Genomic DNA, 15,734 nt, shown 5'->3' with positions numbered 1-15,734 from the left:
GTACAATCATCAAGCTGTACTACTTGAATCAGGAAATGAAGATCATCGAGAAATGTCACTTTTTTTCTATCAATTAACAGATTCCAGCGATTAATTTCACTTGATGGAGACTCATCAAGTTCGGTTGAATGTAAAGGAATTGAAAATCATCAATTCATTGGAAATTAATTGGAGTTTATTGAGATAGTACAATAATGTTCAAAATCTTTTCCATAAACGTTTTTTTTAAACTACAGTTCTTATGGGATTTCAACGTAACTGGGGTAGTTTTTTCGCTTTCGAAGTATAATCTCCAGTTTGATTTTGAATATAATGACACATATTACACAATCAATTCCCTCAAATGAATTGATCTAATCCGAATGACCGAATCGATTCCAAAAGCATGAGAATTGCATCAAAACCGTCATTCGTCCCTTCAACAATATTTGAAGACGCCAATAATTGATAATTAACGTCGATTTAATCGATTGTTTTCAATAATCATGGCGTACAATCATCAAGCTGTACTACTTGAATCAGGAAATGAAGATCTTATCGAGAAATGTCACTTTTTTTCTATCAATTAACAGATTGCAGCAATTAATTACACTTGATTGAGAGTCATCAAGTTCGGTTGAATGTAAAGGAATTGAAAATCATCAATTCATTAGAAATTAACTGGAGTTTATTGAGATAGTACAATAATGTTCGAAATTTTTTCCATAAACTTTTTTTTAAACTACAGTTCTTATGGGATTTCAACGTAACTGGGGTAGTTTTTTCGCTTTCGAAGTATAATCTCCAGTTTGATTTTGAATATAATGACACATATTACACAATCAATTCCCTCAAATGAATTGATCTAATCCGAATGACCGAATCGATTCCAAAAGCATGAGAATTGCATCAAAACCGTCATTCGTCCCTTCAACAATATTTGAAGACGCCAATAATTGATAATTAACGTCGATTTAATCGATTGTTTTCAATAATCATGGCGTACAATCATCAAGCTGTACTACTTGAATCAGGAAATGAAGATCATCGAGAAATGTCACTTTTTTTCTATCAATTAACAGATTCCAGCGATTAATTTCACTTGATGGAGACTCATCAAGTTCGGTTGAATGTAAAGGAATTGAAAATCATCAATTCATTGGAAATTAACTGGAGTTTATTGAGATAGTACAATAATGTTCGAAATTTTTTCCATAAACTTTTTTTTTAAACTACAGTTCTAATGGGATTTCAACGTAACTGGGGCAGTTTTTTCGCTTTCGAAGTATAATCTCCAGTTTTATTTTGAATATAATGACACATATTACACAATCAATTCCCTCAAATGAATTGATCTAATCCGAATGACCGAATCGATTCCAAAAGCATGAGAATTGCATCAAAACCGTCATTCGTCCCTTCAACAATATTTGAAGACGCCAATAATTGATAATTAACGTCGATTTAATCGATTGTTTTCAATAATCATGGCGTACAATCATCAAGCTGTACTACTTGAATCAGGAAATGAAGATCTTATCGAGAAATGTCACTTTTTTTCTATCAATTAACAGATTGCAGCGATTAATTACACTTGATTGAGAGTCATCAAGTTCGGTTGAATGTAAAGGAATTGAAAATCATCAATTCATTGGAAATTAACTGGAGTTTATTGAGATAGTACAATAATGTTCGAAATTTTTTCCATAAACTTTTTTTTTAAACTACAGTTCTTATGGGATTTCAACGTAACTGGGGTATTTTTTCCGTTTTCGAAGTATAATCTCCAGTTTTTCTTTGAACATAATGACACATATTACACAATCAATTCCCTCAAATGAATTGATCTAATCCGAATGACCGAATCGATTCCAAAAGCATGAGAATTGCATCAAAACCGTCATTCGTCCCTTCAACAATATTTGAAGACGCCAATAATTGATAATTAACGTCGATTTAATCGATTGTTTTCAATAATCATGGCGTACAATCATCAAGCTGTACTACTTGAATCAGGAAATGAAGATCATCGAGAAATGTCACTTTTTTTCTATCAATTAACAGATTCCAGCGATTAATTTCACTTGATGGAGACTCATCAAGTTCGGTTGAATGTAAAGGAATTGAAAATCATCAATTCATTGGAAATTAACTGGAGTTTATTGGGATAGTACAATAATGTTCGAAATTTTTTCCATAAACTTTTTTTTTAAACTACAGTTCTAATGGGATTTCAACGTAACTGGGGCAGTTTTTTCGCTTTCGAAGTATAATCTCCAGTTTTATTTTGAATATAATGACACATATTACACAATCAATTCCCTCAAATGAATTGATCTAATCCGAATGACCGAATCGATTCCAAAAGCATGAGAATTGCATCAAAACCGTCATTCGTCCCTTCAACAATATTTGAAGACGCCAATAATTGATAATTAACGTCGATTTAATCGATTGTTTTCAATAATAATGGCGTACAATCATCAAGCTGTACTACTTGAATCAGGAAATGAAGATCTTATCGAGAAATGTCACTTTTTTTCTATCAATTAACAGATTGCAGCGATTAATTACACTTGATTGAGAGTCATCAAGTTCGGTTGAATGTAAAGGAATTGAAAATCATCAATTCATTGGAAATTAACTGGAGTTTATTGAGATAGTACAATAATGTTCGAAATTTTTTCCATAAACTTTTTTTTTAAACTACAGTTCTAATGGGATTTCAACGTAACTGGGGCAGTTTTTTCGCTTTCGAAGTATAATCTCCAGTTTTATTTTGAATATAATGACACATATTACACAATCAATTCCCTCAAATGAATTGATCTAATCCGAATGACCGAATCGATTCCAAAAGCATGAGAATTGCATCAAAACCGTCATTCGTCCCTTCAACAATATTTGAAGACGCCAATAATTGATAATTAACGTCGATTTAATCGATTGTTTTCAATAATCATGGCGTACAATCATCAAGCTGTACTACTTGAATCAGGAAATGAAGATCATCGAGAAATGTCACTTTTTTTCTATCAATTAACAGATTCCAGCGATTAATTTCACTTGATGGAGACTCATCAAGTTCGGTTGAATGTAAAGGAATTGAAAATCATCAATTCATTGGAAATTAACTGGAGTTTATTGAGATAGTACAATAATGTTCGAAATTTTTTCCATAAACTTTTTTTTTAAACTACAGTTCTAATGGGATTTCAACGTAACTGGGGCAGTTTTTTCGCTTTCGAAGTATAATCTCCAGTTTTATTTTGAATATAATGACACATATTACACAATCAATTCCCTCAAATGAATTGATCTAATCCGAATGACCGAATCGATTCCAAAAGCATGAGAATTGCATCAAAACCGTCATTCGTCCCTTCAACAATATTTGAAGACGCCAATAATTGATAATTAACGTCGATTTAATCGATTGTTTTCAATAATCATGGCGTACAATCATCAAGCTGTACTACTTGAATCAGGAAATGAAGATCTTATCGAGAAATGTCACTTTTTTTCTATCAATTAACAGATTGCAGCGATTAATTACACTTGATTGAGAGTCATCAAGTTCGGTTGAATGTAAAGGAATTGAAAATCATCAATTCATTAGAAATTAACTGGAGTTTATTGAGATAGTACAATAATGTTCGAAATTTTTTCCATAAACTTTTTTTTAAACTACAGTTCTTATGGGATTTCAACGTAACTGGGGTATTTTTTTCGTTTTCGAAGTATAATCTCCAGTTTTTCTTTGAATATAATGACACATATTACACAATTAATTCCCTCAAACGAATTGTCCTAATCCGAATGACCAAATCGATTCCAAAAGCATGAGAATTGCATAAAAACCGTCATTCGACCTTCCAGCGATATTTGAAAATGCCAACAATTGATAATTAACGTCCATTGAATCGATTGTTCTTAATAATCATATTGTACAATCATCAAGCTGTACTACTTGAATCAGGAACTAAAGATTATGCACTAGGGAAATTATAGAAAATCCTCGTCGACATCCTAATTCCTACACGGAGATAAAAGTTGGAGAAAAATTACGAAACAAGTCAACTAATCGTGGAGCAACCTCGATTGACAGTACTTCTTCACCTTAAATAGGAGAAGAAGTGCGAGATTAACAGTGAATTTTACTCCGTTGGCCGGGGAAAATTTACTAAACGTGAGGGTGATTTGTACCGAAATTGTAAAATTTACCCAGTATCCCATGAAAAATTATCCCTGTGAACGTGAATAATTGCTCCAATTTTTCGCATAATTTTTCTGTAACGGAGAATGAATTTTACCGAATCCGTTTGGTAAAAATTCACTTCCGTCCGTCCATGACCTTCAGACGGGTACAAAACAAACAATCCTCTGTTGGTGTGGGAAATTTCACGAAACAGGAGGATGATTTTTGCATCTATAGATGTATTTTTTTACCGAGAAAATCGTAAGATATCCACTAGACACCAGTATTTTTTCACTGAATTACATTTCGTCTTGTCACGATTGCCATTCGTATAGTAAAATTTGTCACGATTTTCGAGCTAATTTTTATCCAATATTTCTCTCCGTGTAAGCATACGTATCCGCGTGAACATCAGAGATACCATACCTTGATTTTTTCCCCTGTGTAATATTATCATACTTCGAGAGAAAAACAGAAAAGTTCTTGAGCAAGTCTTACCTGTGGCAAGAAAATCGTTTGTTAAAAATGATCAGAAAAGGACTTTTTTGTGCCAGATATGCGAAGCGTGAACCGAGTTTGAAAATTGTTATTGCAAAAATAGATTCAGTCTTTTGAAAAAATTTGTATTCTCTGTGCAAACAAGAAATGTAATTTCTAGCACTACTTTTTCGTTATTCGCTGCTCCCATACGTATTTTGCTCCCGACAAATGCGCGTTTTATATATAAAACAAGGGATAGTAGTTTGTCATTTCGGCTATTCAATAATCCCAGAAAGAAATGTTTTCTAAAATAAAATAATAACGATATGACAGCAATCTTGTAACATTATGACAAAATATTTCTTGATAAACTTTCCTCTATAGAGACAAAAGATATGTTTATCTCGAAAAGGGACCGTCTTGTATGAAGTATCCGCCTCTCGAGCCAAATATTTCGCTATTGTTGAAAGCAGAGCAATTATTCATGTTTGAGACTTCCAAATTCCAAAAAAACCGAAGAGAATTGGAATTTAGAGAGAAAAAATCCCGCACTGCCCAGCCGGGATTCGAACCCGGGTCTTCCAGTTACACGCCGGGCACTCTCCTTTTTTTTTATAACGTTTATTCAGTACCGATACATATATTATATAATGGTGTTGAATCTACGACTAAAAAAATACACCGAAAAGAACAGAAATCATAGCTTAGTTGGCAGTTTTACAGCTTCTCGAAAGTTTGTAATTGATGGGGTATGATGGTATCACAAATGCTTGTTGTCATTCGGCTCATTGGCCATGTTTGGGGGATCAATGGAACAGGTGCAGCTGAGGGAAAACCACTGATTGTTTGTCTGGTGTTGAACTTAGCCTAAATAAATTAATTATGTACACTATTTACCAACTTAATACTACAGAAAGTCAGACTTATTATTTTTTAGAGGGAATAGGTCGGTGGTTATCTTTAGTTGTTCCTACGCCGAGGATTACGCCGGGGACTCTCCCAGCTTAGCTACCGGGAACTACGGAAATTCTCTCTCCAAATTCGTCTCCCAACACCGCCTAACCACCTTTAGGCATTAAATCAATTCAAAGAGAATAAGAATTTAGAGAGAAAAATCAATTATTTTTTTGGTTATTTTCAACTAACGATTTTGTTGGCCCAAACAAGACTTGTTTGGGAACTTGTTCGTTTTTCTCTCAGCGAACTCCTGCTCTCCTCAACAACTCTAACCACTCCAATAATTCACAACGTCCTCAAATTTTCAGGAAACAAAGAGGCCGTCGAAGGAGATGCAGGTGACAATCGCCAGGCAGTTGGGCCTTGAGCCCACGACAGTTGGTAATTTCTTCATGAACGCGAGACGTCGTTCAATGGACAAATGGAAAGACGAGGACCCGAAGAATCCAGGTGTGGACGAGGGCCACCTATCGCCCAGCCTCGGTATAAGTCCACGCCAGGCGACCGATGTTTTGTGACATACGTCTGACCACGAGGAATATCACGACGAGTCGCCCGAGGAGGATCTTGCCTTCTCGTAAATTATTTCGTTGAACACTCGGGAAACTGCACGCCGATGCCCTCCCTCTCATTTCCATTGTTTTCTTTTTTTTCTCAATTCGACGCCGATCGATATCAGGCACACGGTACGAAGTGCATTCCAATTTTTATTCACCATTTCAAGGATACAATGTTAGTCTGACATATTTAAACAAAATAGAGTGGCAGCTGAATGTGAATAATAATTTTTCTTTTTTTTATGTTCATGGGGAATAATATTCAGTGGAGACTGCCATTGGAACTGTGTCACTCGTGAATGCACTGGGGTTTTAACTGTCTGACGGCATCGGCGGTACTACTACTTACTCGAGATATATTATTTCAAACACATTAATATCTCTCTTTGGTTAGTGCCATAATTCGCCACGTTTAGGTTAAGCTGTTGAAATGTTTATTTTTATTAATCATTTTATGGTTGATCCTCTAGTCGAATTATTAAATTACATTTGTAATGTTCTTTTGCACATAGTGGTGAACATTGTCTAGTCAAAATTACGGTTAATTAATGTTTATATTGTTTTCAAGATTGTTTGAAAAGCAATAGTGATGAAGTTTTTTTTTCTTGCCCCCACCCTCCGTTATCCGTAATTTGTTATTATTTTTCCGAGAATTTTGAGTTGATCATGATTTATCTTGTGATGGGTAGCAGGAGAAGGTTTCAACGAAAATAATGAACTAATAAGTGACTCGTCAATTCCTCGGGGTTGGTGAACAACAGGACTAGTGGCTGCTGAACAAATTGATAAAAAGCCACACGTGTTTTTCTTTTTCTGTGCGGAGTGTCTGTACAAAGTGATAATTTATCAATGTGAACGCTGATGAGGGGATTATTGGGAGGAGCTGGAGAATTATGGAAGTTAATGAAGGAATATTGGGTCGTGATGTGCTATGATGAGTGATAATCGAGGGAGACCATCCACTCAGCATCAGTGCTTTAACGATGCTGATGTTTATTTGTATATAAAGATAGGTGAAATGTTTTTTTTTTTCGAGAAGCTGAGGACTTTTCAGGGGATCATTAGCAAGCGAAAAGGTCGATAAATGATACGAGCGCCGTTTGTTGTTGAGTAGAGTAATGATAATAGTGTGAGAGAGTGAGGTGATGAATAAACAAATCTCTTGTTCGACACATCGATTTTCACTGGATTAATTCCATTCTGCTCCGGTATTACCTGTAATTGTCGATAATGCTACGGTCAATTGTGAGAGAACCACCTGTCGATCAATCTTTGTCAATTTGAAACTCTCAATTTCCAGTTAATGTCTCACTTTGATCTTCATTCACGTTCAAGTAGATTTTTTTTTCCTGCAGAAAGAGGTGCTCTGGATAATTTATGGCTGGAATTTTCTTTGGGCATATTCGATGAATTTTTTTTCATCAGCCATTATAAATCCCGTGAATATCGATGATGCTCTTTAGTGCGATGTGAAGATGTGAAATACTCATGAAATCAGACCAAAAGAGGATAATTTTTTTTGTGGAGTGAGAGAGAGAGAGAAAGTTCAATTCATCGTACCAAAAGTGAAATAATAGAGACATGGCTTCGATCGCCTGATTAAGATCATATATAGTACAAAGTAAACATATATTATTGTAATATTGGGGTTAAATGAGGTGATTGAACGAATGATTATTCGTTGAATTTTTTAGATTATACTTGGAGAATGTTTAATAGGAAAACATGGATTGTTTTTGTCAATGGCGTGTTCGAATTTTACTCGTAGGAGAAATTTTTTCGCTTTTCTTTTCTGAGGGGATTGTGATAACTTGACCATTCAAACACGGTGATTATACTGATTCCCATGGGTCTCGACCACTGGGGAACTCTTGAAGTCGTGAAACAGTTGCAACGGCTGTTTCAGCTTCATTTGCATAAAAATGAGCGTAACTGAATGCAGAATCAATTGATTTACTTAGAGAAATTGGCCACCAGCATTCGTTCGATGACTCACATCCCCTGGGTGTTGAGAATAATATGGGAAGAATGACCGCTGCCTTGTGTCAGTTACATTAAAAAAAAATCTCACGTACACGTGTTCGATCGGAAAATCCCCCTCTTTTATATTCAACAGAAGGAAATAAATAAATTATGAATGGAAGAGAATTATTGAAAATGATGAAAATCACGGCACTCGTGTACTTGTATTATACTTCTGTACATAAATTAGTTGAGATGAAGAATTTATTATTAATTATTGCTATTATCGATTTTAACAAAAATTATTATTAATATATTGATGATTGAACACGAGATTTTTTTTTGTTAAAATTGGAGAAGAAAATAATTACGAGAGAAATTGTGGTGATGAACAAATTGTAGGTAGACGAGAAAGAAAAAACACTGTAGGAGGGATTTAAATTGTGTGAACATATGAGGTATGAAGATTTTCAAGGGGGAAAAAAATAACAGAAATGACACACTTAGGTAACGCAGTTAATAAGTGACAACAAAGTAAGGAAAAAACCCAACACATAGTAATATATTAATGATAATGATAATGTAATGAATATAAATGAATAATATATTATATTCTATGAGTATAAACATGAACAGAAGGGCGAGAGGGCGTTTTGAGGGCAGAGACAGAGAGAAAGAACAAGGGGGTGAAACGTAGAATTTCTCCCCTCGGTGTCATCGACGCCCTGTGGCCCTTCGTGAAACAGAAAGGGGACGGCAAAGTTTAATTAAAGGATCAATTAATTAAAGACCTTGTTTCAGTTGTAATAACGAGAAAAAATTTAAACAATATATTTATATATTACAGAATAAAAAGAATCAGAGGTAAAAATTAACAGAATAATTATCAATTGAAAAATAAGGTGAACTATGGTGACAAGATGTTTACTGCGGAAATAGAATGATTTCAGTTGGAAAAATAAATGCATTTCCATTTATGATTCGTGTGTGTACGTGTGTTTTATATGCAATTATGTAAAGAGAAATGATAGATCAATCTGACAGAATATTGATTGGTAAATGATGATTAAATCGCAAGGAAATTTCAGAACCGAGACGATTATTTGGTTTTTGTGGTATTCTATTTCACGCACAATTCAATAATCAGGCTAAAGTGTTAATCAAATTCTCGGTAAGTAATTTGTTTCACTGGAATCATGATAGCTGTGAGGAAGAGTTAACAGAGAGCAAAATGATATATTTATATTCGTATTTGAAACACATATCCGAAGGATTTAGGGAGTTATGACGACGTACAATACAGTTTTCAATTGAAGTCATGGGAAAATTGAATAGCAGAGACGAGTCATGAAAATTTCTAGATTTGAGATGAATAATTATGAGAGATGTACAATTAATTATTTTTGGTGGAAGAGAAAACATGATAATTCAGTGTTTCATTATTCGTAGGAATGTTGTACTTGTCACCTCTGAATTACTTTGATTAACGACAACAGGGATAGAAATTTTCTACAATTCAAAGAGGCGAAATAAGGATAATTATTTCTCAAGAACAGGTAGATGCATGAGATCATCCTCTTTCGTTTGGGTCTCCTTTCCAGCATCACAGTGTAAAAAAAACCAAGAGATAACAGTTCGCACGACAATAAGGTATCGAATAGTTAATGAGAGAAAAATGTTTAGAAAGCAAAAAAAAATGTGAACATAATAACGAGAGGAAATAATGTAAATTACAAATGCAAACCAAGTATACATTATTATATTTATTATATGACGAGAATCATCGTACGGACAAAAAGGGTGGGGATGCAGGGAATGCATGTGAACTTTTTTATAATTTTGTCGTCGCTGGAAATGATTTCAGAGGAGAATAAAATTGAGTTTACGGAGGGACACAATGAGCTCGAGTGTAGATTTATAAATAGGAAACGGGGTGAGGAGATGGGGCTAGATGACACGTGTGTCCAATGGATAATTTGTTTACTCATTCTTTGTTGTTTTTCTCTTTAGAAAATTTTCGATGAGGAGGAGGCCACGGAATTACCAAAGGTTTAATTTAAAAATATGAAATTTGAAGCTTATTTATTCATATTTATTATCATTTTTACTTGTGTGATCTACGAGAACGAGTGGTTAACCTGAAACATTTTTAATGAAAAATCGAAATGAATCCTTATTTCTGTACGTAGGCGAAATATTGTGAGTGCTGGGATTGAATCGAGTTTTCTAGTGAATTAAGGAGCTATTCATAGATGGGAAGCATGACATTTGTCTGATTATTTCGTGCGAGGGATGGTTTAAATAAAAAAAAGTAACATATTTTTCGATCTGACGAGAGGGGAAGGGGCTTTCGCATTAGTACTGTGAATTTTATCAAGATTCAATTCCAGCACTGAAGGGCGAAATTAACAGAGGGATTAAGAAATTATAATGTGTACCTATGTAATAGACACATTACGATCGACGATCACCGAACGTGAACAATTGTAAACTACTGTAAATGTTACTTACGTTTTACGAAGAGCTTATTGTAGTCAAGAATTATTAAACACAATTTAAGTCGTAAAGGTATATTTGAGTGTAGCACTAAAAGAACTAACAAGAAAAAAAAACTAAAAAAAGAGAACCTCTTTACACTTTTGCACGAGATGTGTGTTGTAATTGACTAAAAGACAAAAAAAACAAAGAAATTGAGAATGTAATTAATGCTTTATTACTTAGGAATTAAACTTAATTTATTTATGATTAAAAAAATACGTTGGACATGATTTTGTGACTATCCAGGAGTAGTATTTTTTTTTCTTTTGTGCGAATTGGCCACAGGAGTTCAGTATAAATAGACATGAAACTGCGGGGGCTGATGAAAAGTTGATGAAACATTAACATCAACTGGAGAACGCTGGAATACCAGTAATAGCTCGTCCGAGAATAAGACCATGGATATCATCGGTACCTGCGTCAGAAGAATTGAATTATTGTTTTGAGATTGGTCGAGTGTAAATTTGGGAATTTGTGATTATTATTATGTCAGGGTGGATTAACAGAGTGACAAGCTGGTTAATCGTTTGCGCAGACATTACAGGCAGAGAAAAGGTTCGATCACGGAGGGTATAAATAAATATTTTCCTCGTATGTGTCCAGTGTCCAGTGAAATTGGTGATCCCATTTTCCTTAAGTGACAAAAAAATCTGGTATCCCCTGTTGAGGATCGTTGGTTTTTAAACGGGTTTCCATTTTTTAAATTGCAAAGTGGTACCTCGTGAATGTCAATTACGACGTTTTTTGCGTCTTTATTTTTGGAATAATGGATTTCTGAAGAAAATGTGAAAAATAAATATTTTCTTTGGAGAACCATCAGGTAATTTTCGTCTCTCCTGAAATGTTCTCCAATTGAAAAATGACATTCATGAGAATTATTCTATCAGTACACCGGCTTAAAAAAGGCAAAAAACGATTTTTAGCTTTAAAAATTCATAAGGTAAAATTCAGCTGACCAATCACGTTGAAATTATTACGCCTGAAAATATTCAGAATACCCATACGTAGGAAGCTGAGGATCCGTATTTCGATCGATTCATTTCTCACTTTAATATACACGAGAATCGAAAAAATAAAAAATGTCGAAAATTCGAAATTTCGAAATCGTTTCCGAATGTCATTCTGAAATATATTCCAGTTGATGACTCCTCAGAGAGACAATATTTCACTAAAAAAATTATAATCTATCGCATATGATGACGGCATAATGACGAAAGGACAAAACAAGAGCAGTTCTCACTCGAAATCTCACACGGAGAAAAAAGTTGAAGAAAAATTACCAAACAAGTGGAGCAAACGTGGAGCAATCTTGTTTTCCAGTACTTTTTAGGTACAGTACCACACCTTAAATAGGAGAAAAAGTGTGAGAATAATAGTGAATTTTACTCCGTGGTCCCGGGAAAATTGACTAAACGTGAGGGTGATTTGCAGACATCGGCATAATCGAAATTTTGAAATACAGTTAAATTTTCAGTCAATTGTTAATATTACTCACCAATTTTTTTATTTGAAAAATAACCGTCAATTTAAATTTTCAAATCCCGAACTATTTTATCAACCAATAATTGAGAAATTAAATTTCCAATTACTATATTAATTTTCAAATTTCAATTACCATAAATAAATCCAAATTAATGATTCCAATTGCTCCAATGATTTTTACCGAACCCGTTTCAGTCGAGTACAAACCAAACAATCCCCGACGGCGTGGGAAATTTTACTAAACAGGAGAATAATCTTTGCATCAATCGATTAATTTTTTTACTCAGAAAATCGTAAGATCTCCACTAAAAACCAGTATTTTTTCTCTGAATTACATTTCGCTCCACGATTACCATTCGTACAATAAAATTTGTCACGATTTTCGAGGTAATTTTTCTCCAACTTTTCTCTCCGGGCACTTTACCCACTAGTGCAATGCAAGATGGATTTCTCACTATTTACCACTTCACAACTAATTTATTGAGTCTAAATGTTAATACTGAAGTATTTCGTTAATTATCACTCTACCTTCATAAGTAATAACTGATTCCAGATTAACCATATGCCTGATAATATGATACTCATCAGAAATTCCATTTCCCCCGAGCATATCCCTGGCAACTCTGGCAATGTTGATGGCTTTAGCAGCTGAATTTCTTTTTATCATTGATATCATCTCTGGCGTAGCCCTGAAACAATTAACCCCATGCATGAATCAATATATCGTCCTTGATAAAGGGCGCAAAATGTTCACTGAATTTTTTTTCCATCTCTAGATAACTCACTTGCCCTCGTCCTTGAGCCGGCCAACGCGCAGGCATCCCTGCAGACCGATGGCTATTTCCGTCATCATGTCAGCTAATTTCTTCTGTATCAATTGATTAGCTGCCAATGGTCTGTTGAACTGCTTACGCTCTAACACGTAGGTGTTTGCAAGGTTCAGACATTGCTCCGCTGCACCTAAGGCACCCCATGCTATTCCGTAACGTGCGTGGTTTAGACAGGCAAATGGGCCCTGAATAAAATTTAATTAACTCGGTGATTTGGTTAATTGTAGACACGAATCTATGGATTATTGAGTGATAAAACGGAATAATTCAAAGAAATGTCCAGACTTTGCATAAATATCTCGGAATTTTGACGGAGATAGGGGTGGCTCATACACAGAGAAGAAAGTTGAAGAAAAATTACTAAACAAATCAAGTAATCGTGGAGCACCCTCCATTTTCTGAACTTTTTCAGCTTAAATGGGAGAATAAGTGCGACGTTAATAGTGAATTTTACTCCGTTGGCCCGGGAAAATTTACTAAACATGAAGGTGATTCGTACCGAAACTGTAAAATTTATCCTGTATCCCAGTAAAAATGATCCCAGTAAACAGGAATAATTGCTCCAATTTTTCGTATAATGTTTCTGTAACTGAGAATGATTTTTACCGAACCCGTTTGGCAAAAATTCACTTCCGTCCGTCCCCATGACCTTCAGACGGGTTCAAAACAAACGAGCCCCTGCGGTGTAGGAAACTTTACTAAACAGGAGGATAATTTTTGCATCCATCGACATATTTTTTACCGAGAAAATCGAAAGATATCCACTAAAAGCCAGAATTTTATCACTGAATTACATTTCGCTCCACAATTGCCTTTCGTATAGTAAAATTTGTCACGATTTTCGAGCTAATTTTTATCCAAATTTCTCACCATATAATTATTGTGTAATTTTCAACAGAAATCGGTAAAAAACGAATAGAATATCTGATAGAATGCCAATACAATTTCATAATGAATGCCAGAGCTGTTTAATTCAATTTTGTCACACGTGAATCTAAGGAAAATGGTTTCACTTCCTGATATCCAATGTAAAAAATCACATCTTCACGATGTTTATACCTTACCTAGATGAGCACAGGGATATTTACCTTATCTATCTATTTTAGATCTATTTAAAATTCCGAAATATTTCTGAAAAGCTACCGCCCGACTCAAATTGACTTTTCCTGTTTCTCCACAACTGCATTAATTAATAGTGATAGATTTATTTTCATTCCGTTTTATTTACCTTAAGACCAGAAACGTTGGGCAGTAAATTGGTTTCAGGAATAATGACATCGTCCATGAGGATCATTCCAGTTGCAGAAGCCCGTAAAGACACTTTCCCCTCAATTTTAGGAGTACTTAATTTAGCTTCATTGCCTTTTCTCTCTATTATAAATCCTCGAATTTTTCCGTCGTCAGTTTTAGCCCAAATGACGAGTACATCTGCAACAGGCGAGTTTGTGATCCTGAAAAAAATCATTAAACTGTTATCAAAAAAAATAGTCCATTTGCATTATTTTACGAATTTACCCACCATGTCTTGCTACCACTGAGTTTGTAAACTTTTCTACTAGCATCGTAAACAGCCCTAGTTTCCATTCCAGCAGGATCGCTTCCATGGTTGGGTTCAGTGAGGCCGAAGCATCCGATAACATCCCCGGAAACTGGAATCATCAAAAGTGAAATGGTAGAATTTCAGGGGGCAATTCGGAAAAAATCTGACAGATCATGTTACGAGATTTTTGACAGGGAATAATTTTTTTCTCATTTCATTATTCTGCTACTACACTTTAAGAAAGTTATTCCACTTTGTCGATTCGAGCACGCTCCGCGTGCCTAAAAGTCCCTTTCCCACGCATTGTGATGAAAAAAAACGTTCGATACTCGTGGGAAAAGTGTTTTCCGGCTCGTGGGATTACCCCGAGTCGAATAATTGGACCTGACAAGTTCGACTTAGGTCTTTACGTTCAGAACTGGATAGGTCTTGGGAAGCCTCTTCCCAAGTGCTTCCGAGACCTTTCTACCTCTGGTTATGTCCCACTTCAGCACTTGTTAGGTGTAAGCAGGACTTGCATTCAGACTTTCCAAATCCTTGCCGGTCCCCGTAATTCTATGGGCCTATATTAAATCTGCGTTCATATCCCTATTTACTCATGCGTTATTGAAATAAAAAATGCAATTATTGTTTTTTTTTTAATCTCGAAAATCGACATTTCACGGGAGGGTGGAGGGGAGATGCATGTATGCGGAGACTTGACATTTTTATCCAACAAGCGGAGAAGGTTGCAGAATCTATTCTAGCCACTCTTGCCCCTCCAAGAAAAAAACTCGGGTCAAACCCGAGACCCGAGGGTTTTCAGTTGAAAACCCGAGTTTGTAGCAGCGATGTCAGAAAAGATATGAATGTTTTTTTGGGCTCAAATGAAAGAGTGGGTTGAGAAATGACGTGCTAGAGTCTCTAAACATGACAAATGTCTCTAAAGATGATGTCTGTTTTCAATTGAACAGCAGAGTTGTGACATCATTGTCTAGGAGGNCACCCTTGACCCATGTGAAAATGAAAAATTTTTTATCCCCTTTTCTGTCACCTCCGAGGGTTTCATTGGCATCAGGGGGTCAATAAATACAGAATCAACGTTCACTATTTTTTATTTAAACACCGCCTGCAAACGGGGAGATGAGGGTGGCTAAAATATATTCTGCAACCCTGTCTCCTCGTTGGCTACAAATTTCAACCCTCCGCATACATGCCTTCCCCTTCACCCG

The 15,734-nt window shown here is 35.2% G+C and overlaps 2 protein-coding genes across 6 annotated transcripts in view; one reads left to right on the top strand and one right to left on the bottom strand.

The window, feature by feature from the left end:
- Positions 1 to 10,901, top strand: part of LOC107047879 (hepatocyte nuclear factor 6) — a 67,786-nt gene extending 56,885 nt beyond the window's left edge. For 2 of the 4 annotated variants that reach the window (XM_015270769.2, XM_015270767.2), the window contains one exon: positions 5,923 to 10,901. In XM_015270769.2, the coding sequence (XP_015126255.1) occupies positions 5,923 to 6,132 (210 nt within the window). In that variant the 3' untranslated portion in view covers positions 6,133 to 10,901. The remainder of the gene's footprint in view (positions 1 to 5,922) is intronic. The other 2 variants (XM_015270771.1, XM_015270770.1) reach the window with 1 other exon arrangement.
- Positions 10,824 to 15,734, bottom strand: part of LOC107047880 (glutaryl-CoA dehydrogenase, mitochondrial) — a 9,382-nt gene continuing 4,471 nt past the window's right edge. The window contains exons 4-8 of one of the 2 annotated variants that reach the window (XM_015270772.1): positions 14,503 to 14,632; positions 14,212 to 14,434; positions 12,939 to 13,168; positions 12,682 to 12,842; positions 10,824 to 11,086 (exon numbers count right to left, since the gene is read on the bottom strand). In XM_015270772.1, coding sequence (XP_015126258.1) covers positions 11,019 to 11,086; positions 12,682 to 12,842; positions 12,939 to 13,168; positions 14,212 to 14,434; positions 14,503 to 14,632 — 812 coding nt within the window. In that variant the 3' untranslated portion in view covers positions 10,824 to 11,018. The remainder of the gene's footprint in view (positions 11,087 to 12,681; positions 12,843 to 12,938; positions 13,169 to 14,211; positions 14,435 to 14,502; positions 14,633 to 15,734) is intronic. The other variant, XM_015270773.1, reaches the window with a different exon arrangement.

Source organism: Diachasma alloeum, unplaced genomic scaffold (assembly GCF_001412515.2).
Source record: "Diachasma alloeum isolate Michigan unplaced genomic scaffold, Dall2.0 Dall_scaffold_78908, whole genome shotgun sequence".
In the NCBI taxonomy this organism is placed as follows: Eukaryota; Metazoa; Arthropoda; class Insecta; order Hymenoptera; family Braconidae; genus Diachasma; species Diachasma alloeum.
The sequence above is the reverse complement of the archived record's forward strand: the minus strand, read 5'-3'. Positions and strand labels throughout refer to the sequence as shown.